The sequence below is a fragment of the Bufo gargarizans genome, chromosome 5 (assembly GCF_014858855.1).
Source record: "Bufo gargarizans isolate SCDJY-AF-19 chromosome 5, ASM1485885v1, whole genome shotgun sequence".
Taxonomy (NCBI): domain Eukaryota; kingdom Metazoa; phylum Chordata; class Amphibia; order Anura; family Bufonidae; genus Bufo; species Bufo gargarizans.
The window spans coordinates 180,110,206-180,131,702 of NC_058084.1; the positions used below are offsets into that span (position 1 = coordinate 180,110,206).

General features: G+C 42.9%; 1 protein-coding gene across 1 annotated transcript in view; it reads right to left on the minus strand.

The window, feature by feature from the left end:
- The window catches only part of EGFR (epidermal growth factor receptor), a 208,302-nt gene that overhangs the window by 70,210 nt on the left and 116,595 nt on the right, over window positions 1–21,497 (minus strand). The window contains exons 2-8 of the mRNA XM_044295282.1: window positions 19,191–19,342; window positions 15,160–15,346; window positions 14,588–14,713; window positions 12,394–12,459; window positions 11,977–12,095; window positions 11,622–11,763; window positions 10,697–10,813 (exon numbers count right to left, since the gene is read on the minus strand). Coding sequence (XP_044151217.1) covers window positions 10,697–10,813; window positions 11,622–11,763; window positions 11,977–12,095; window positions 12,394–12,459; window positions 14,588–14,713; window positions 15,160–15,346; window positions 19,191–19,342 — 909 coding nt within the window. The remainder of the gene's footprint in view (window positions 1–10,696; window positions 10,814–11,621; window positions 11,764–11,976; window positions 12,096–12,393; window positions 12,460–14,587; window positions 14,714–15,159; window positions 15,347–19,190; window positions 19,343–21,497) is intronic.

The window sequence follows — 21,497 nt, forward strand, 5'->3', positions numbered from 1 at the left end:
ATCCCATTAGCCGTTCTGCGTTGATTTAACTTTTTTTGGGGGGTGTATTAATAAGAAAAAAAGGGAAAAATATATGTCATAATTGTCGTTCAGCAGTGAAGTTACATTGTACTACAGCTATTTATAGGGTGCATTACCGTATTTTTCGCCCTATAAGATACACTTGCCCATAAGACGCACCTAGGTTTTTGGGGAGGAAAATACAAAAAAAAAAAATTTAAACAAAAGTTGTGCTTTTGGTGGGTTTGGAACTAATGGTGGTCTGTGGATGGCACTATTACTGGGGATCTGTGGATGGCACTGTTAAGGGGGGATCTGTGGATGACGCACTGTTATGGGGGGATCTATGGATGACGCACTGTTATGGGGGGATCTATGGATGACAACACTGTTATGGGGGGATCTGTGGATGACGCACTGTTATGGGGGGGATCTGTGGATGACGGACACTGTTATGGGGGATCTGTGACGGACACTGTTATATTAGGAGTGTAATCACTTTTAATTGAATAAGACATTTTATATTTGTATAGTGCAGCACTAGAGCGGCAGGGCTATAGTACAGTGACTGCACCGCCCTGTCGCTATTGCGACCCCAGCTCCTCCTCCCAGTCCCTCCCCGCTCGCTCGTACATCGCAGCCTGCAATGTAAAACTGTCAGAATTAGCCCCATAAGACGCAGGGGGCCATTTTTTTTGGGGGGGGGTGCGTCTTATGGGGCGAAAAATACGGTAATAGTAAAGATACTTACGTCCCATTAGCTGTTCTGTGGTGAATTGTGAATGTTATATTTCTTATTTGGGGGTGTAGAAATAGGAAAAACAATATGTCTTAATTGCCGTTCTGGGGTGAATTGTGATTATTTTATTTTTTGGAAGGGGGAGTTTATTAAATCAGAAAAAAAAAAATGCCTTAATTGTTATTCAGCTGTGAAGTAACATTATACTACAGCCATTTACGTGGTGTAGAAATAGAAAAAAAAAAGGAAAAAATATATGTCATAATTGACATTCAGCAGAGGATTCACATTGCACTACAGCCATTTACGTGGTGTAGAAAAAGGAAATATATGTACGTCCCATTAGCCGTTCTGCGGTGAATTGCGATTATTATATTTATTTTTTAGAGGTGTAATTATAGGAAAAAGAATACGTCTTAATTGACCTTCTGCAGTGAATCGTGATATTTTTTTATGGGGGGAGTTAATTAATCCGAAAAAAATATATATATACAGTCCAGGCCAAAGGTTTTGAGAATTACATAAATATTGGAAATTGGAAAAGTTGCTGCTTAAGTTTTTATAATAGCAATTTGCATATACTCCAGAATGTTATGAAGAGTGATCAGATGAATTGCATAGTCCTTCTTTGCCATGAAAATTAACTTAATCCCCCAAAAAAACGTTCCACTGCATTTCATTGCTGTCATTAAAGGACCTGCTGAGAGAATTTCAGTAATCGTCTTGTTAACTCAGGTGAGAATGTTGACGAGCACTAGGCTGGAGATCATTATGTCAGGCTGATTGGGTTAAAATGGCAGATTTGACCTGTTAAAAGGAGGGTGATGCTTGAAATCATTGTTCTTCCATTGTTAACCATGGTGACCTGCAAAGAAACGCGTGCAGCCATTATTGCGTTGCAGAAAAATTGCTTCACAGGCAAGGATATTGTGGCTACTAAGATTGCACCTCAATCAACAATTTATAGGATCATCAAGAACTTCAAGGAAAGAGGTTAAATTCTTGTTAAGAAGGCTTTAGGGCGTCCAAGAAAGTCCAGCAAGCGCCAGGATCGTCTCCTAAAGAAGATTCAGCTGCGGGATCGGAGTGCCACCAGTGCAGAGCTTGCTCAGGAATGGCAGCAGGCAGGTGTGAGCGCATCTGCACGCACAGTGAGGCGAAGACTTTTGGAAGATGGCCTGGTGTCAAGAAGGGCAGCAAAGAAGCCACTTCTCTCCAAAAAAAACATCTGGGACAGATTGATCTTCTGCAGAAAATATGGTGAATGGACTGCTGGGGACTGGGGCAAAGTCATATTCTCCGATTAAGCCTCTTTCCTATTGTTTGGGGCATCAGGAAAAAGGCTTATCCAGAGAAGCAAAGGTGAGCGCTACCATTAGTCCTGTGTCATGCCAACAGTAAAGCATCCTGAGACCATTCATGTGTGGGGTTGCTTCTCATCCAAGGGAGTGGGCTCACTCACAATTTTGCCCAAAAACACAGCCATGAATAAAGAATGGTACCAAAACACCCTTCAACAGCAACTTCTTCCAACAATCAGTTTAGTGAAGAACAATGCATTTCCCAGCACGATGGAGCACCGTCCCATAAGGCAAAAGTGATAACTAAGTGGCTCAGGGACCAAAACGTTAAAATTTTGGGTCCATGGCCTAGAAACTCCCCAGATCTTAATCCCATTGAGAACTTGGGGTCAATCCTAAATAGGCGGGTGGACAAACAAAAACCCACTAATTCTGACAAACTCCAAGAAGTGATTATGAAAGAATGGGTTGCTATCAGTCAGTTATTGGCCCAGAAGTTGATTGAGAGCATGCCCAGTCGAATTGCAGAGGTCCTGAAAAAGAAGGGCCAACACTGCAAATACTGACTCTTTGCATAAATGTCATGTAATTGTCGATAAAAGCCTTTGAAACGTATGAAGTGCGTGTAATTATATTTCACTACATCACAGAAACAACTGAAACAAATATCTGAAAGCAGTTTAGCAGCAAACTTTGTGAAAACTAATATTTGTGTCATTCTCAAAACTTTTGGCCACGACTGTATATGTCTTAACTGCCATTCAGCAGTGAAGTAACATTGTTCTAAAGCCTTTTTTGATTGGGTATTATTTTAATTTAATTCTTGCATTATACAGTATGTCAGGCAGACAGGTGACAGGCCCTTCAAAGGGTTCAGTAAGTGGGCAAAAGCAGCAGAAGAAGGGGGAAAACAGCAGGAGTCGCAGCGAGAAGCCTGAGATCCCGGTTTCATCTAGCGGTCGTGTCTTGACCAACAACCCAGCAGTGCTTGAATAGTCGACTCGGTCTTCGACTTTGTCGCAAGATACATCAGACACCCCCAGCCAAGAGTCGGTGGGTTCCTCTGACACGATGCTTAATTGACATGGCCTGGGACCAGGCCCAGTGCCCTCACCTGTCCTGAATCTTCCTCTGTAATTTACAATTCCCTTACTGCGAGATGCATTATATGCCATAGGCTCAGCTCCACTTTTCAGCGAGGACGAGCTACTAGAGAACAGTCAGCAGCTACTGCCCAGCCAAGATGTGGAAGAGACATCTGCCGCTTCCTCTAGTAGGCAGGCAAGTAGTGATGATGAGAGTCCCATGGGAGCAGGTGTTGCGAACAGTCAGGCTCCTGGCCCTGAGACAGTTGAGGGGGACATCAGTGACGTGCCGACAGTAGAGGATGATGGTGTAGTTGATCGCATGGGAGCCGGGTGAAGAAGGGGCTTCATCATCATCATCATCATCATTATCATGAGAAGAGGGTGGCAGCTTGTGTGCGAGGCAGTGGCTGAGCCAGCAGGGTGGCAGTGCAGCAGTGAGTCAGCAGGGTGGCAGCAGTGAGAGGTCGGGAGACAAACATGCTCGGTGTAGACGACCCGCTTCTCAAGAGCCTATGGTCCGGAAAGTAGCGGTGCAGGGGTTCATGGAGGCAGTGGTAGCAGGCAGTCAGCGCGAAGTGTTAGGGTGAAAATGCCATAAACAGCGGTGTGGCAATTTTTTGTTAGGTTGCCAAATTTGTGGGCAGAAAATTTAGCGTGGCCAGGGTGCCAATGTTGGCACTACAGCCCTGCGTCAACACATGCAGCGTCACCAAAAAGTGGCTCTGATGCGGTGGTCTAGCCTGCCACAGCTGCTGCACCACCCAGTGGCAAGCACCCAATTTGATGCAGTCAAGGCTCCACCACCTCAGCCGAAGGGAGCTGTCTGTCCTTCCCATCATCTGCAGGTCCTGATGCTCCTGCTACTCCTCCTCCTAATCAGTCATTCTGTCAGCAATTGATCAAGGAAGCAATTGCCAAGAGACAACAGTATACATGCACTCATCCAAAGGCGCAGAAGCTGAACGTGCTCCTGGCCAAATGGTGCTGCAGTCCCTCCCTTTCCAAGTAGTGGACTCTGCACCTTTCAGAGAACTGATGGCTTGTGCCGAGCCAAGGTGGAGGGTCCCGAGCCGTCATTTCTTTGCGAAAAAGGCAGTACCAGCTAGGGTTGGGCAATATCAAAAATATTCGCACGATAACGATATTAAGAAATTTATTGCGATAACGATATATATCACAATAAATGCCCATTTAGAATAAAAAACACTCAAATTGTGTACTGGTGTTTCCTTGTTGCCCTCATACAGTATAATGTCTCCTTGATGCCCACATACAGTAATATGTGTTAGATTCTCCACCAAGAACAGGGTCACTGTTCACCCCAATCTGATGGAGCGGCTGGTTGGGCATGCACCCTGCTGCTCCATTCATTCTCTATGGGAGTGCTGGAGATAACAGCGATCAGCTATCTCTGACACTTCCATAGACAATGGGACATGCTAGCGGAAAACCCTGATAAGTGAGTTGTTCAGAGAGCACCCATCATAGGTGCACATTGTCAGAAAGGGCACCCTGGCATCATAAACGTGTCTTTCAGCCAAATAAAACATTGGGGGTATTTACTGAAGACCAGTGCTTTCCACATGGGTCTTAGCACCTACACACTGCAGCCATATTACCGCAACCCCAGAGTGCAGTGCCTGTTATCTCAGACCCTGCCCCGGCCTCTCTGCGCAGCAGCCAGCAGAGTGCAGCGAGTGTTATCCAGCGCCGGTCTCCTGGCTCCGGGGTTTTATAGTCGCTAGATGCCATTTTTTTTGTCACCTAATGGATTTGAGATGACGTTATGCCCCCGTGACTAGGGTTTTCACAATATCAAAATTTTTATAAAATTTCGGTCCCATAAAAAAGTATTGCAATACTCAATATCAGTCCTGTCCTATTTTTTAGAAAACAAGGTGACAAAAAAAGGGCGAACTCTGTGTTTACGATACGTAATATGTTTTTTTTATTGTTTATATATTTTTATATGTAAAATTGAGAAAGGGGATGATTTCAATTTTTTATATTTTGGTGTTTGTTTGTTTTTTTACTTTTTATTTAATAACTATTAGCCCCCTTATGAGCTAGAACCCTTGTCCTAGTCACCCTAATAGAGCTCTATTAGAGTGAATAGGACTTTACTCTTTCACTGCTGCCCTGGGCTTTGTGCACACACCAGCAGGGAGCTTACCATGGTAGCTATGGAAGGCTTCAGCAGCATCCTGGCTGCCATGGTAACTGATCGTCTCCCCGCAATTTCACTGCTGGGGCTCCAATCAGAAGCTACCACTGCACCACCAATGAGGAGGGGAGGGGACCCTGTGACCACCAATAAATATAACAATGGTGGGGGGCACCTGTGGCCATCAATGATTCAAGTACTGGGGGGTTGGGGGGGGGCGCACTGCGCCACCAATGATTATAATTTGTAATAATGGGGGCCGCTGCACCACCAATGAATATAATAATGGGGGGGGGGGGCACGCACTGCGCCACCAACAAATTTAATTAACCTCTTAATACAAATATAGACTGAGGGTGCCGGCATTATCACACAGCTGACACCCGGCCTCAATGACAGGTATCCCGCCGAACCGTGCCAATTAGTTCGTTTTTGCGGTTTGCGGGATCGCTGCTTCCTGTTATTGAGACCGGATGCAGGGTATGTGATGTGGCCGACAACCACAGTCTATTTTTGTATTAAAAAGGTAAGTATCATTGGTGGTGCAGTGGCCACAGCCCCTCCACAACTCCTCTCTTTACTGCTCATTGGTGGCACAGCAGCAACAGCCCCTCCCCTATTCGTCTCTTCACTGCTCATCGGTGGCGCAGCCGCATAACAGTGGGGAGTGACTCCCTCCTTCTCCAGAGGCAGTCAGCACTATGACGTCACTAAAAATACTGCAGTAATTAAGAAACAGCCATATCGCCGTTTCTTAATACCGCGGTATATCGTTGGTATATTGCCCAACCCTAGTACCAGCCCTGCACACATATGTAGAAAAGAAGGTGAGCCAATCCTTGAGCCTGTCAGTGTCTGCCAAAGTGCATGGCAGCGCCGACGTGTGGAGCTGTAACTACGGTCAAGGACAATATATGTCCTTTATGGCCCACTGGGTAAATGTGGTCCCTGCGACAATGTCCGCCTCTGCCTCCTCATCCTCCACCGCGTCCTCAGCCTCCACTGCAGAGAAAATTCACAATGTCCCTCCTGCATACCACTTGTGCAGGGCTCGACGGTGTCACGCTGTTCTGCACCTAGTTTGCCTGTGTGAGTCACACAGGGGACGAACTGCTCCGCGTCCTTCATCAAGAAATAGAATTCTGGCTTTCTCCTCGACAACTCAAAATCGGAACCATGGTAACCGACACTGGGAAGAACATTGTGTCGAAGCTGTGTCAAGCAGGGCTGAGCCATGCGCCCTGCGCAATCTGGTTGTAAAGCGGTTCCTGAAGTCTTCACCCCATCTGCAAGACATCCAGAAAATGGCCAGGAAACTTTGCATGCACTTCAGCCACTCATACACCGCAGAGCACACCTTCCTTAGGCCGCAGCAGCAGAATGGCATTCCCCAATATAGGCTGATATGTGACGTTTCCACCCGTTGGAATTCCACCCTCCATATGTTGGACAGATTATATGAACAGAGAAAAGCCATAAACAATTTATTGATGATACAGGCGGACAGAGGTACTTCCCTGTTTAAAGCCTTATTCACATGTCAGTGTTCCACGGACGTGTGCTCTACGTGTTCTCCACGGACAGCACACGTCCCCATTCATTTTAATGTGTGTATCCACACATCAGTGTTTTAGCATGGTCCGTGTTTTTTTTTTTTTAGCACGGATGCATTCTGTATTTTGTCTGTGTTCATGGATCCATCACGCCCATTAAAGTCTATAGGTCCGTGAAAAACATGGATGCAACACAGATGCCATCCGTATTGTATCCAATATTTCACGGATCATTAGGAAGAGATGCTTTTAAAAAAAAATTCAGCTGTGCAGGGTAGATGGCACACGAACAGCAAAAACACGGACACACGGATCCTTTACGGACAGCTTCACAGATGCATCACTGACCATCTTCGCACAGATTTTGGACGTATGAATAAGGCTTAACTTCGATGTTAACCAGTGGCAGCTTATGCGTGACACCTGCCGTTTGCTTGGGCCCTTTGAGGAGGCCACTTTATTTGTCACCAGGACTACAGGATGAACAACGTCATTCCACTGCTTCATGTCCTGGAACAGATGCTGCTAAATCTGGCTTGCCAGGGAAGAGGAGACGTGACTACTACATCTCAATGCCTTATGAGCCCTGTGGGGGCTGAACTAGAGGAGGAGGACATTCGAGCCCAAGCAATGTGCAGAGAAATGGGTGGTTTTTCTACATAGGTGACAGGAGAGGAGGAGCAGGACCAGTGAGAGCAGCTACAGGGAGACGAGAAAGATAAGGCAGAGGACCTAGACACACCTCAACACTATGTCACTGGGCCACTCTGTGGTGTCCTCATGCTGCTGCCACTTTAATACTATGTCACTGGGCCACTTTGTGGTCTCCTCATGTTGCTTCCACTTCACCAGTCTGTTGTCTCCTCATGCTGCTGCCACATCAGTACTCTGTGGTCTCCTAATGCTGCTGCTCCCTCAACAGTATGTCACTGGGCCACTCTGTTGTCTCCTCATGCTGCTGCCACCTAAACACTATGTCACTAGGCCACTTTGTGGTCTCCTCATGCTGCTGCCACTTTACCACTCTGTGGTCTCCCTATGCTACTGCCACATCACTACTCTGTGGTCTCCTCATGCTGCTGCTACCTCAACACTATGTCACTGGGTCACTCTGTGGTCTCCTCATGCTTCTGCCACTTCACCACTCTGTGGTCTCCTCATGCTGCTGCCACCTCAACACTATGTCACTGGGCCACTCTGTGGACTTCTCATGCTGTTCCCACCCTACCTATGCCATGACTGGGCCACTATTTAGCTTTTTTGGCCTGGTTGACACCATAATTTATTTGACCCTTCTTCTGATCTGTCAGAAAGAAGGAAAAATGAGATGCACAACAGATCCTGTCTATGTAGGAGCTGTAAGGCCTGTATGACATGGTCCCTATTTTGCATCAGAATTGGCTTACGATTTGGTAGCCAAAAATAGGAGTAAAGTACAAAACACAGAAGGCATGCAAAGATTCCATTCACGTGTCATCTCTGCTTTGGATCTACTCCTGTTTTTTGGGGGTTTTAGCAATACTGATGGATAACTGACCAAATGCTGACCTAGTGAAGGCGGATGCTCAACAGAGAGGATCCGTTTTTTGGGGGTTAATGAGCTGACACCCTCTCCACTCTGTCGGGGGGGCTCTACTTGTATAAGCATTTAATAGAACAGGTAGAATAGACATCTATGTGGAATCAGCTGATGACAGTGTAAAAGGACTGCGCTTCTTCTTGGCGCTAACATCGACCTGTAAGGCTGAGTTCACTCTTAAGTTATTTGGTCAGTTTTGGCCTCATAACTGCCCAAATAAGTGAAGTGTGCAGTGATTCTAAGAGCGACGCCTGTCATCTGCATGTCATACTGACTTACAGTATTGTTTCACTATTACAGCAGACTCCCTATATGTGTTACTGCAAGGCACAGTGTTCTGCACCACTATACAGTCTCTCTGCAGCCAGGAAATAGCTGTTTTTTAACGCGATTCGCCAAGAATAAATTCGGATCGAATTAAATCTTTTTGAAAAATTTGGCGAACTGACAAAATCAATTTTTTTAAAAACTTCGCTCATCTTTATCTATGACTAGTGTTTAGCGAACTTCTGTTTTCAACTTCGGTGTACAAGGTTCGTGTTCGGGATATCTGAGAATTCCATTCTGGATTCCACTAGCACAGAATTCTTAGATAACACAAACCTGAACCTTGTACGCCAAACTTGATTGTTGCCAAAATGCTACAAAGGAAAACACATTGTAGTGCAGTTAGATTTTACTACAGACTTAGGCTACTTTCACACTAGCGTTCGTCGGTCCGCTCGTGAGCTCCGTTTGAAGGAGCTCACGAGCGGACCCGAACTCAGCCGTCCAGCCCTGATGCAGTCTGAATGGATGCGGATCCGCTCAGACTGCATCAGTCTGGCGGCGTTCAGCCTCCGCTCCACTCGCCTCCGCACGGACAGGCGGACAGCTGAACGCTGCTTGCAGCGTTCGGGTGTCTGCCTGGCCGTGCGGAGGCGTGCGGATCCGTCCAGACTTACAATGTAAGTCAATGGGGACGGATCTGTTTGAAGATGCCACAATATGGCTCAATCTTCAGGCGGATCCGTCCCCCATTGACTTTACATTGAAAGTCTGAACGGATCCGTCCGAGGCTATTTTCACACTTAGCTGTTATATGCTAAAAATAATGCAGACGGATCCGTTCTGAACGGAGCCTCCGTCTGCATTATTATGATCGGATCCGTTCAGAACGGATCCGATCGAACGCTAGTGTGAAAGTAGCCTTAAATGTAACATCTGGAGGCACAAAACATGCTGAAAAAAACATTGATTTTATTCCTTGTCTAATTGTTACTAGGCATAGAATAAATTAATAAAAAGATTACATTTTATAAACAAAAGACCAGACATTGGGAATTGACAACAAACATGCAGTTTTTTTAATGCAGTTTTTAATTCATTCCTGGCCTTGGTTCCAAAAACTGCAATGTTTTTTTTTTTTTTTAAGCGAATCTGTGTGTGAAACTACCCTAAAGCTTCCTTCACACAATAATTTGCTCTGGAGATTTTTTTACCGCATGCATTTTTTTGCACAACATATGCATTTTTAGGCATTTGTTAGTTCTGTTTTTGTGCTGAGATGAGGCATTTTTTCAAGCTTTTTTCCCTATAGAGAAGGAGGTGGAAAAGTATCTGAAAAAACACAATTGCTTTAGCATTCTACTGTTTTAAAGACTGTCAGAGACAAAACAAAAAATGCGACTAACGTGAGAATATGCCAATGAAAAAATAGTGTGTGCATCTTGCATTTCATAATTCTTTTAGTTAACATCTAGAGCTGGTGATTTTTTTCAGCAGAAAAGGTGCTGAATAAGGCATGTGCAAAAATCACCATAAAAACATCCCTATATTTGAATCCAACCTGAAAAGGTGTTTTCAAAATTTTTATCGACGAAGTAAATTTTTCAATGACAAATTTATTTCTGAAATTGTAGCACAAGTTACCCCATGGGAGAACGAAATAAATAAATAAATAATAGCTATACAATTCTTATAGCTTTCATCATAGTTGCTAAATTATCTAACAGAAACTTATAGTTGCTAAATTATCTAACAGAAACGAAGTCAAATTTATGACGTTTTCTCTTAGTAAAGAATGCTGGGTTCACGTTGGGGGTTTCTATGCACTATGTGGGATCTATACTAGAGACAATCCCTGATACCAAAGGGCTGGGAGCTCATCTAAAAATTCTCTGTAGTACAAAAATTCCAATGGTTTAATAAAAATTCTAGAATACAAAAAAGTATTTTTATGGTTGTCTATAATAACAACATGAGAGGAAACATGAACACTTAGAATATTTACCTTGCGGACATGGTCCATCACACTTTTTACAGGTGCGGGCGCCTTCATAATCTACCTCATATGAACCAGGACTACAAGTCCGAACACAAGATCCATGGTCTGATGATATATAATTATCTATAAAATAAAAATACCTACTGTAAATTTTGTATTATTTTTTTTAGATTGGCAAGTACTCAACAAATCAATGCATATAAAATGATTGTCCATAAATTGAAGATCCTTTTTACGGCCATAAACTTGAGGAGGAAGCCAACAAGATGTCAGTATCTGAATGGACAATCGGTCAGGACTTCTATAGCTTTGCTGGTCTATGAGACTCAGGCAGGGTGCTGGATCTCCTTATAGAGACCAGTCCTGTATGGACACTTACTGGAAGTAATCCATGGTATGGAGACTTATTGTTCCATCGGAAAGGAATATGCAAAGAGGAGCTCCATGGGAAAGGAATATGCAAAAAGGAAATGGTTCTTTGCATATTCCTGTCCAATAGAGCATTGCCAATAAGTCTCCATCCATACCATGGAGCACTTCCAGTAGCTTTAAGGTGATCCAGCACCCTGCAGAAGCTGCATTCAAGGCATAGCACCCAGCCAGCTAGAATCCCAATTCGTACTGATGAGGGGCAAGCACCCTCAAACAGCTGTCTACAGATGGATATCTGGCTTGGTTATTTCTCTTGTCATATTCCAAGGCTTGTTAAAAAGTTGGATTTTGACACATAGGGAGCCACCTGCACAAGGTGGTGCCAGTGTGATGGTTCTTTTTCTTGAGAGATAGTTCTTCACACTGGCCTATAAGGGAAATCTGCTCCTCTAACTCCTTCTGTACTGACTGACATGATATCAACAACCCTTCCCTCTTATACGTTAACCTACACTATTAGTTATTACTGAGATCCGGGCATGGCAGAAGTTTTACTTACGTGGACATTTTGTGACACATGAGGCTCCAAAACTGTATTTCCCTAAAGGGTTAGGTTCCATTTGATATGTATTCGGATTGTATAAATGCAGAGGAGGACAGTTGTCCATGCATGTTTGACCATCACGAAACCTACTGCATGCCTGAAAAAAAAAAAGGAGTTGAACATGTGTGTCGAGTGCTTTTACATGCTTCCAGCATTTTGCAGAAAAATGTAACCGTTTTGTGGCAGTTTTTCATGCAGGACGTGTATTCAAAAGTAATGAGAAACATACAGGAACAATTTCTACTTTCCTCAAAACAACTGCATCCAAAACCACCCTAAAACTGCAATCAAGTACAGCTTTTTATATTACCAGGCAGTCTGTTTCTCTAGGACCTGTGCATCCAGCGGCACACTGACTATGGCAGCAATCACTGGGCATTGGTCCCCTGCAACGTCCAGGGCATTGTTGGGCACAATTGAGTTTTGTAGCTGAAGGTAAAAAAAATAAAGTTATTTCCTTTTCTATAACAGAAAGGGTTTATATATTACATAAATATACATTCACGTACATAACTACCTACAAATGCATGCTTAGATATACACTACACATAGGCATAAATCTTTATATTTTTTCTATATGCTAGCCATAACACACGACTTGGTCACTTGTTTTTTATGCATAGAAAATTCACATAATGCAGAATATCTTGATTCGTTTATTCTAATGATGAGTGGTCCTCTACACAGAAAATGTTGGCGATGTTAACTAGCAGGTCAATATACTCACTTGTATGACAGTTCTCTGGACCAGGTCCCCAGCACATTCCATTGCAAGCCTCATCACATGCAGGACCTATAATTAAAATGTAAATTCAAAGACAAATTCTGTATATACCGGTATATCATTTTAAGGACGCTCCCATGTACATGACTAATTTCGCAGATCCTACAGAAATCGTCAGCTTTCCTCTAGGGTGTATGGGTACCTTTTATGATAAAATCAGCAACAGCAAAGACTGTATAATATAGTAGCATCTGTGTCACTTTACCAACCTAACTTGGCATAAGATGGGAAAGTTTTAGTTTTCCTTTGCTCATAGTAAAGATGACATCAAAAGGGTTTTCCAGTACTTTTACATTGATTGTCTATCCTCAAGATAGGCCATCAATATCCCATGCACTTCAGTGGGAGCACCCCTGCGTGCACTATACAAGGGATAGAACTATGTACTTCTGGCGCCAACTTTTGGCACCATAGCAACTGCAGAAATGCTGATCGTCGGGGATGCTGGGTGTTAGACCTCTACCGATCAGATATTGATGACCTATCTTCAGGAATTTACATAATGCAGTTGGACAGGAAAACTCAGGCGCACATACGTTCAGGACCTCAGCGGGAGAGCCCGCAGCCAGTCCAGCTTGTCACAAACGCACAGCGGACATGGCAGAATCACTGGCGTGATAGAGGTTTTAGTAAAAGCCCACATTTTCTTCCATTCAACAAGGAATACCAATCTTCACATCTAATCACTCTAGGCCAGTGTTTCCCAACCAGTGTGCCTCCAGCTGTTGCAAAACTACAACTCCCAGCATGCCCGCACAGCCAAAGGCTGTCCAGGCATGCTGGGAGTTGTAGTTTTGCAACAGCTGGAGGCACACTGGTTGGGAAACACTGCTCTAGGCTACATTCACATGACAGTAAGAAGAAAAAAAAAAGACTGTTAAAAAACGGAAAGGCAGTCCATTTTTTATGGTGTTTTTTTCACAACTGCCTTTCTGAAAAACACTTGAATTGTATGGGGGCTGTCAGTCCATAAAAACAGACAAAACAGGACATGTCCTATTTTTTAATGACCATTATTCAAGTGTGGAATAGAACTACAGACTTCAGTGGCTCTGGTTGTGTGACGGCTGATAAAAAGACATCAGTCACATGGCTGTAGCGGGAATGTTCCCTTATAGTCATTATAAAAAACACATAATATAAAAAAGTGTAACAATAAATAGCAGTTTGTTTTTCTGCAAACTCTATACTATAGGTTCAAGCCTTCAGAAGATTGTCCATACTTCTAGGTCTTGATAAAAGTTAAAGGGGCTTTCCAGGATTTTTTTTATCTGATCGGTAGAGGTCTGACACAGCGCCGTACATTGTATAGCAGCTATGCTTGGTATTCACTTCAATGGGGCTGAGCTGCATCTAGGACATGTCACTGAAGAAAGTGACGTCACATGGCTTTGGCAAAGCTGCGGCGCTACTGCAAGCGCCATCTCAACAGCTGATTGGCGGGGGACCTGGGTGTCTGACTCCCATAATCTATCCTCTCCCTCTCTGCACCCATCTGTCAACAGTTTGTTCACTGTATTTGTATCATTTGTATTAAATGGGTTTTGCAAGACTTTTATTACTGATGATCTATCCTCTGGATAGGTCATCAGTATCAGATCAGTGGTGGTCTGACATCCAGGATCCCTGCTGATCAATTGTTTGAGAAGACAGTAATGCAGCGACCTTATCTCAGCCTTCCCTAGGCCAGTGACAACACGTTCCTCCATCACATGGCCTAGGAGTAGCTCAGCCCCATAGAAGTGAATGGGGCTGAGCGCGATACCAAGCACAGCCTCTATATAATGTACGGCACTGTGGTTAGTCGGCTGTGAGAACCCAGGAGCACAGTCTCAAACAGCTAATAGGTGAGGGTCCCGGGTGTTGGACCCTCACCGATCAGATACTGATGACTTATACTGAGGATAGGTTATCAGTAGTTAAATATTGGAAAACCATTTTAAGCATGTGTAACCCCCTCTTGATGTACAGCGCCATGGAATTAATGGAGTTTTTAAATAAATAATAATAATAGGTCATCAGTTAAAAAATCCTGGTAAAAACCCTTTACGTAATTAAGCTATAACTAGTTATTGAAAGACAATCCACTAAATTGATGAAATAGGAGATTACACAAGTTATTGAAAGGAATACGTACAGTTTTTACGGGTACTATTTTCCACAGTAATTAGATGGTTTGGATTAACGATGTCCTTCCAATTGATGGACTCTACGTTGCAAAGCATTGGATTGTTTCTTATGGAAACTCCACCATGAAGAATTTCTATAAAAATAGTAATTTAAAGGCATATTTCAAACACAACACTTTATGAGTAAACTGATATTTAGTCCTGCCAATAAAGTTTATTTGAATTTGATTTGGATAGATAGATAGATAGATAGATAGATAGATAGATAGATAGATAGATAAAAGATTTAATATTAAATGTAAATCATCAATGAAGTGAGTGCTTAATACTTTATTATAGAACAATAAGGGTATGTCCACATGGGACTGAAACACTAGAGATTTTCCAGTGCAGATTTGCATGCAGAAATGTCATCTACGTACTATACAAGCTGATCTGCGTTTTATTCTGCAGCATTTCAGTTTGTGCTATAGATATCACCCGTGAAATACGTGGCAAATCAGCAGCAAAATCCGCAGCAAATTTTCCACCACAAATTACATCCCGCGTGGGCTTAATCTAAAGGAACCTTCTTGCATACCTTGTAAATTTCTCAAAGGCAGCTGCTCCAAACCAAGGTTTTTATTCCTATCCGCGAAGTTTGAAATTACGGAGAGCGCAGCGTTCTTAAACAAACTGTTACCTCGGATAATTCTAAGGTTGACCAGAGGAACGATCTTAACAGTGTTAACACCAATAACAACATATCCTCCAACTTCTTGTATTTCCTGCATGGACATAAAGTAACAATCAAGGTAAAATGTGCAGCAAGTTATATGCAAGTCATGAAAAATGAAATTTAGCAATAAAATGTAACTCAATAATAAATCTGTATGAGGTATATCACAGATCGATTAGGGCTGCACTTTAAACATTGGGCTAAATCATATTACATGTTTAGTTTACAAACCCATTTTCAAATAACCTGCTATTAAATTCTTAGTTAACATAAGGGGAATCCACATTTTCACCCATTAGCCACTAGCACAGAGCTGCCAGAAAGAGAATCTCTTACCCAACATGTCCATGTATTCCTCATTTTGTGTATTGCTTGTTTCTGTGTGTCCAGGTAGTATGGCAATTCAATGGTTAACACTGTGACCTTGGTCCGGGGTTTGAATGCGACCAAGAACTACATCAATATGGAGTTTGTATGTTTTCCTGATATTTGCATTGGTTTTCTTTCACTTTCCAATAAACTGACTAAAGGGTGTCAGTGGCTATAGCTGTAGGTCGACCACTATTTCTCCTGACCTCCCCATACACTTAACAGAGAGAGGGTAATAAGCCATTGTATAACACCTATGGCTAGTGTTTAGCAAATCGAAGCCAAAGGAACTGACCGATCTGAATTTCAGGAAAAATTTGATTTGCAGCGACATGGTAACTAATTTATTTTTCCTGAAATGGCGGTAAAGAAAAATAAAAAATCATACTCACCTTATCTATTTGCGTGCAAATAGGCCAATATTTTTATTTTTTTACCCTGACACCGCTGAAAGGCCTAAGTTGTAGTCTCAGATGCCGCCGTTAGCGATGAACGCAGCATCTAAGGGAGTTCAATGACTAGGGCGGCGCAATCGGCCATAACCCATCATTGCTCCAGCTACATACAAAGGTATGCGTTACATTTCTTAGTGAAATTAGGCGAAGCAACCAAAACTAATTTTTTATAACTTCAGTCATCTCTACCTATGGCTGATTTCTCATGAGAAAAAAAGGAGCAGGCAGGTTAAAATTTGGCCAGACTTGTAATACAGGTGCATCACAATAAATTAGAATATCATTGAAAAGTTAATTTCAGTAATTCAGTTAAAAAAGTAATACTCAAATAGTATAGATTCATTACACACAGAGTGATCTATTTCAAGTGTTTATCTCTTTTAATGTTGATGGTTATGGCTTACAGATAATGAAAACCCAAATGTCAATATCTCAGAAAATACAAATATTGTGAAAATGTTTAACATTGTAGACTTGTGGTTTCACACTCTAGTCAGATAACCTGCAAAAGTCCCTTAGTCTGGTCCAGAATGCTACACAATCATGGGGAAGAATGACTTGACAGTTGTCCAGAAGACAGTCATTGACATCTTGCACATAGTGTGTAAGCTAAAACTGCCCAAAAAAAGCTGGCTGTTCACAGAGTGCTATATCCAAGCATTTTAAAGGGAACCTGTCATCAACCTTGTGCTGATCTCACTGAACTGAGGGCAGCATAAAATAGTGACAGATGCTCTGATTTCAGCTGTGTGTCACTCATGAGCTAAAAGTAAGTGGTTGCTGAGTACCAGCATCATAATCATTGCAGCACAGGCCTTGAAAAGAGTCAAATCTACCTTAGAAGAGTCATGGGTATTCATAATTTCCTGCACTCTCACCATCTGCTCATGACTGGCAGTTCTCTCCTAGGGAGAAAACTAGGTAGAAGCCGGTCAGTCATCGGCAGGTGGGCAGGGAGAGCAAGAATTTATGAAAAACCATGACTCTTCTCAGGTGGCCGGGACTCTTTTCCAGGCCCAGTCTGCCATGATTGTGATGTTGGTTTTTGGCAACCACTTACTTTTAACTTTTAAATGACACCCCTGAAATTAACTCACCTGTCTCTACTTTATGCTGCTGTTAGTATGGGCAGCACAAAGTTGATGACAGGTTCCCTAAAACGAACCTTTCACCACATTTTCACTTTATAAACTATCAACAGTACCTTATAGATTATCTTCAGTGTGTAGTTATCCATGTTAGTCCCGCTCTCCTGCGCTGTTTATTCATAAAAAAATCTTCTTATAAAGTTCAAATTTCTTGCTCAAACAGTCAAGCAGCAAGTCAAGGGGGTAGCCCTTCCCTCTCCTCTGGCCGTACCGGCCCTGCCCTAACTCCGCCTCTATGCCTTTTAATTGACAGCCGGCTCAGTCGCCGGGACGGCGCCTCTGAATCCTGCGCATGCGCCGTCCGCCTCTCGTTCCCGTCTTTCGGGCGTACACAAGCGCGACCATGTAACAGAATCGCGCATGCGCCGTACGCGATGCCTGCCTGTCTGCTCTCTCACTCCCGTGCGTGCGCTCCACTATCTTCAGGCTCCAAGTGCCCCACGTGATCACTGAAGTCTACAGTGACTGTTTGAGCAAGAAATTTGAACTTTATAAGAAGATTTTTTTATGAATAAACAGCGCAGGAGAGCGGGACTAACATGGATAACTACTCACTCAAGATAATCTATAAGGTACTGTTGATAGTTTATAAAGTGAAAATGTGGTGAAAGGTTCGCTTTAATGGAAAGTTGAGTGGAAGGAAAAAATGTGGTAGAAAAAGGTGAACAAGTGACAGGGATAACCGTAACCTTGAAAGGATTGTCAAGAAAAGGTAATTTAAGTATTTGGGGCAAATTCACAAGGGGTGGACTGTGGCTGCAGTCAGTGCTTCAAGAGCCACCAAACACAGACGTATGCAGGACATGGGCTACAACTGTCGCTTTAAATGTGTCATGCCACACATGACCCAGAAACAACGTCAGAGGTGTTTTACCTGGGCTAAGGAGAAAAAGGACTGCACTCTTGCTCAGTGGTCCAAAGGCCTGTTTTCAGATGAAAGTAAATTTTGCATGTCATTTGGAAATCAAGGTCCCAGAGTCTGGAGGAAGTGGAGAGGCACACAATCCAAGTTGCTTAAGGTCCATTATGAAGTTTCCACAGTCAGTGATGGTTTGGGGAGCCATGTCAAACTGCTGGTGTTGGTCCACTGTGTTATATCAAGTCCAATGTCAGCCCAACTGTTTACCAGGAAATTTTAGAGCACCTCATACTTCCCTCTGCTGACAAGCCTTATGGAGATGCTAATTTCATTTTCCAGCAGGACTTGGCACCTGCCCACACTGCCAAAAGTGCAAATACCTGGTTTAATAACCACAGTATCATTGTGTTTGATTGGCCAGCCACTCGCCTGACCTAAACCCCATACACAATCTGTGGGGTACTGTTAGGAGGAAGATGAGAGACACCAGACCCAACAATGCAGACGAGCTGAAGACCGCTATCAAAGCAACCTGGGCTTTCATAACCCCTCTGCAGTTTCACAGGCTGATTGTCCCCATGCCACACCGCATTGATGCAGTAATTCATTCAAAAGGAGCCTCCACCAAGTATTGAGGGGATATCCTGTACTTACTTTTCAGTAGACCAACATTTCTGTATTAAAACTCATTTTTTAAATTGGTCTTATATAATATTGTAATTTTCTTTTAGGTTGTCATTAGCTATAAGCCATAATCATCAACATTAAAATAAATAAACGCTTGAAATAGATCACTCTGTGTATAATGAATCTATAGAATATCTGAGTTTCACTTTTTGAATTAAATTACTGAAATAAATTAACTTTTTGATGATATTTTAATTTATTGAGATGCACCTGTACAAATTAGATGATTGGCTGGTCATACAGAAATTGCCTGGTTCAGCTGACCACAGTTTAATGGGTATGGCCAGCTTCAGAGCTATGACCCATTGACAATAGCATTTAAATAAAAGAAATGCGAACATCACTGAATTGAATAGAAGAGTTTCAGTAACATACCCGTACGAAAGATAGGTCATGACCCCGTTTTAAGTGGGTGATTTCCAGATTTCCAAGTACAACCTGGCATCCATTGTACATTCGCATCATAGAGTTGTAGTGATCTTCAACTGTGCTCATTTGTGTCAACTTGTTTTCATTTCCCAAGCAAACTGTAAGGGAATACATGAAGTTAAGCAACTGGGAAATATACCAAAGTAAGAAAAATTATTTGGTTGAGATAGAAAGATTGCTGTTATAGTGGACGCCTCAGAATACAAATCCAGGATGCTGCAAAGGGAAGGTCCTTACCATCCAAACATTCAGCTATTATAGGGGGAGGTCCAGACTATACAGCCAGAATGCTGTTACAGATGTAGGCCCACAATTATAGAAGTAGACTGCTGTTATAGGGCATGGTACAAAATACTCTGTCACACTGCACCAGGCTACATAACCAGACTGCTGTATTAGTGGAGGTCCAGGCAATATAAACAGACTGCTGTATCAGGGGAGGTCCAGACTACATAACCAAAGTGCTGTATTAGTGGAGGTCCAACCTAAATAACCCGAGTGCTGTTATATGGGGTGGTCCGGACTACATAACCAGACTGCTGTATTAGTGGAGGTCCAGGCAATATAAACAGACTGCTGTATCAGGGGAGGTCCAGACTACATAACCAAAGTGCTGTATTAGTGAAGGTCAAGACTAAATAACCTGAGTGCTGTTATGGGGGGGGGGGGGTCCATACTACATAACCAGACTGCTGTATTAGTGGAGGTCCAGGCAATATAAACAGACTGCTATATTAGGGGAGGTCCAGACTACATAACCAAGGGGCTGTATTAGTGGAGGTCCAGACTAAATAACCTGAGTGCTGTTATAGGGGGCGGTCCAGACTAAATAACCAGACTGCTGTATTAGTAGAGGTCCAGACTACATAAAAAGACTGCAGGGGATGGTCCAGATGACATAATCAGACTGCTGTATTAGTGGAGGTCAAAACTACGTAACCTGAGTACTGTTATAGGGGCAGGTCCAGACTACACTGCCAGACTGCAATCATAGGAACGGTCTAGACTTTGTAACCATTTTAAAGTAAGTAAGCACTTTTAAGATCTATATCCCAAGAAATAATCTGGGTTCTAAAGCTAGCACAGTTTAGTGTACCAACTAAAACCTGTCAGAGGTCCAGTAAAATAAGTAACACGGAGCACACTGAATTGTAATATTCCCTTTCTCTACTAATAATCATTATGACTTGACAGAGAACGAACTTTGATCCCTTAAGTGTTAAACAGAAAGAAATGGTAACTGGATGAGAAGCATGACAAAGGTGAACACATTATTAATGTAGGAGGTCTCCTGGGGTACAGTTTTCCTCCACAGAAGGCCATAACCCGAGACTGTTGTGTAACTTGTTGATAATGGTCTATGTCAATGGTTGTAAAGATAATATATATTATATATTTACAGAAAAACACATATTACAGATATTGTAGATTTACCTACAAAAGGTTATGCAGGTAAAGACGTAATAATACAACTGTAAGTAGTCCTGTTGCTAAATTTCATGGTGAATAAATGTCCATTTTAGACGATCATTTTAAAAAAAATTTTTTGAGTATACCCAGCTTAAGGCTACTTTCACACTTGCGTTCAGAGGGGATCCGTCTGAGACGGATCCGCTCATATAATGCAGACGGTGGATCCGTTCAGAACGGATCCGTCTGCATTATATTGTAAAAAAAATTCTAAGTGTGAAAGTAGCCTCAGACGGATCCGTCCAGACTTTACATTGAAAGTCAATGGGGGACGGATCCGTTTGAAAATTGAGCCATAGTGTGTCATATTCAAACAGATCCATCCCCATGACTTACATTGTAAGTCTGGACGGATCCGTTTGCCTCCGCGCGGCCAGGCGGACACCAGAACGCTTCAAGTAGCGTTCAGGTGTCCGCCTGCTGAGCGGAGCGGAGCCCAAACGCTGCCAGACTGATGCATTCTGAGCGGATCCGCATCCACTCAGAATGCATTAGGGCTGGACGGAAGCGTTCGGGTCCGCTTGTGAGAGCCTTCAAACGGAGCTCACAAGCGGAGCCCCGAACGCAAGTGTGAAAGTAGCCTAAGACAGCTATTTTGACCCTCTATGTCCACTATACAACATTATTAAAGGCCAAGTCATTAGTTAATTCTTTCCCGTCCTCATGCAATAAGTCTGAAGCCTGTATCCTTCACTAGAAATGCGTGTTTTGCACAGCTGCTTGGGCTACACAGGAAGTTTATAGATAACCGTGTGTATACAGAGACTCAGTTATTGAACTGGC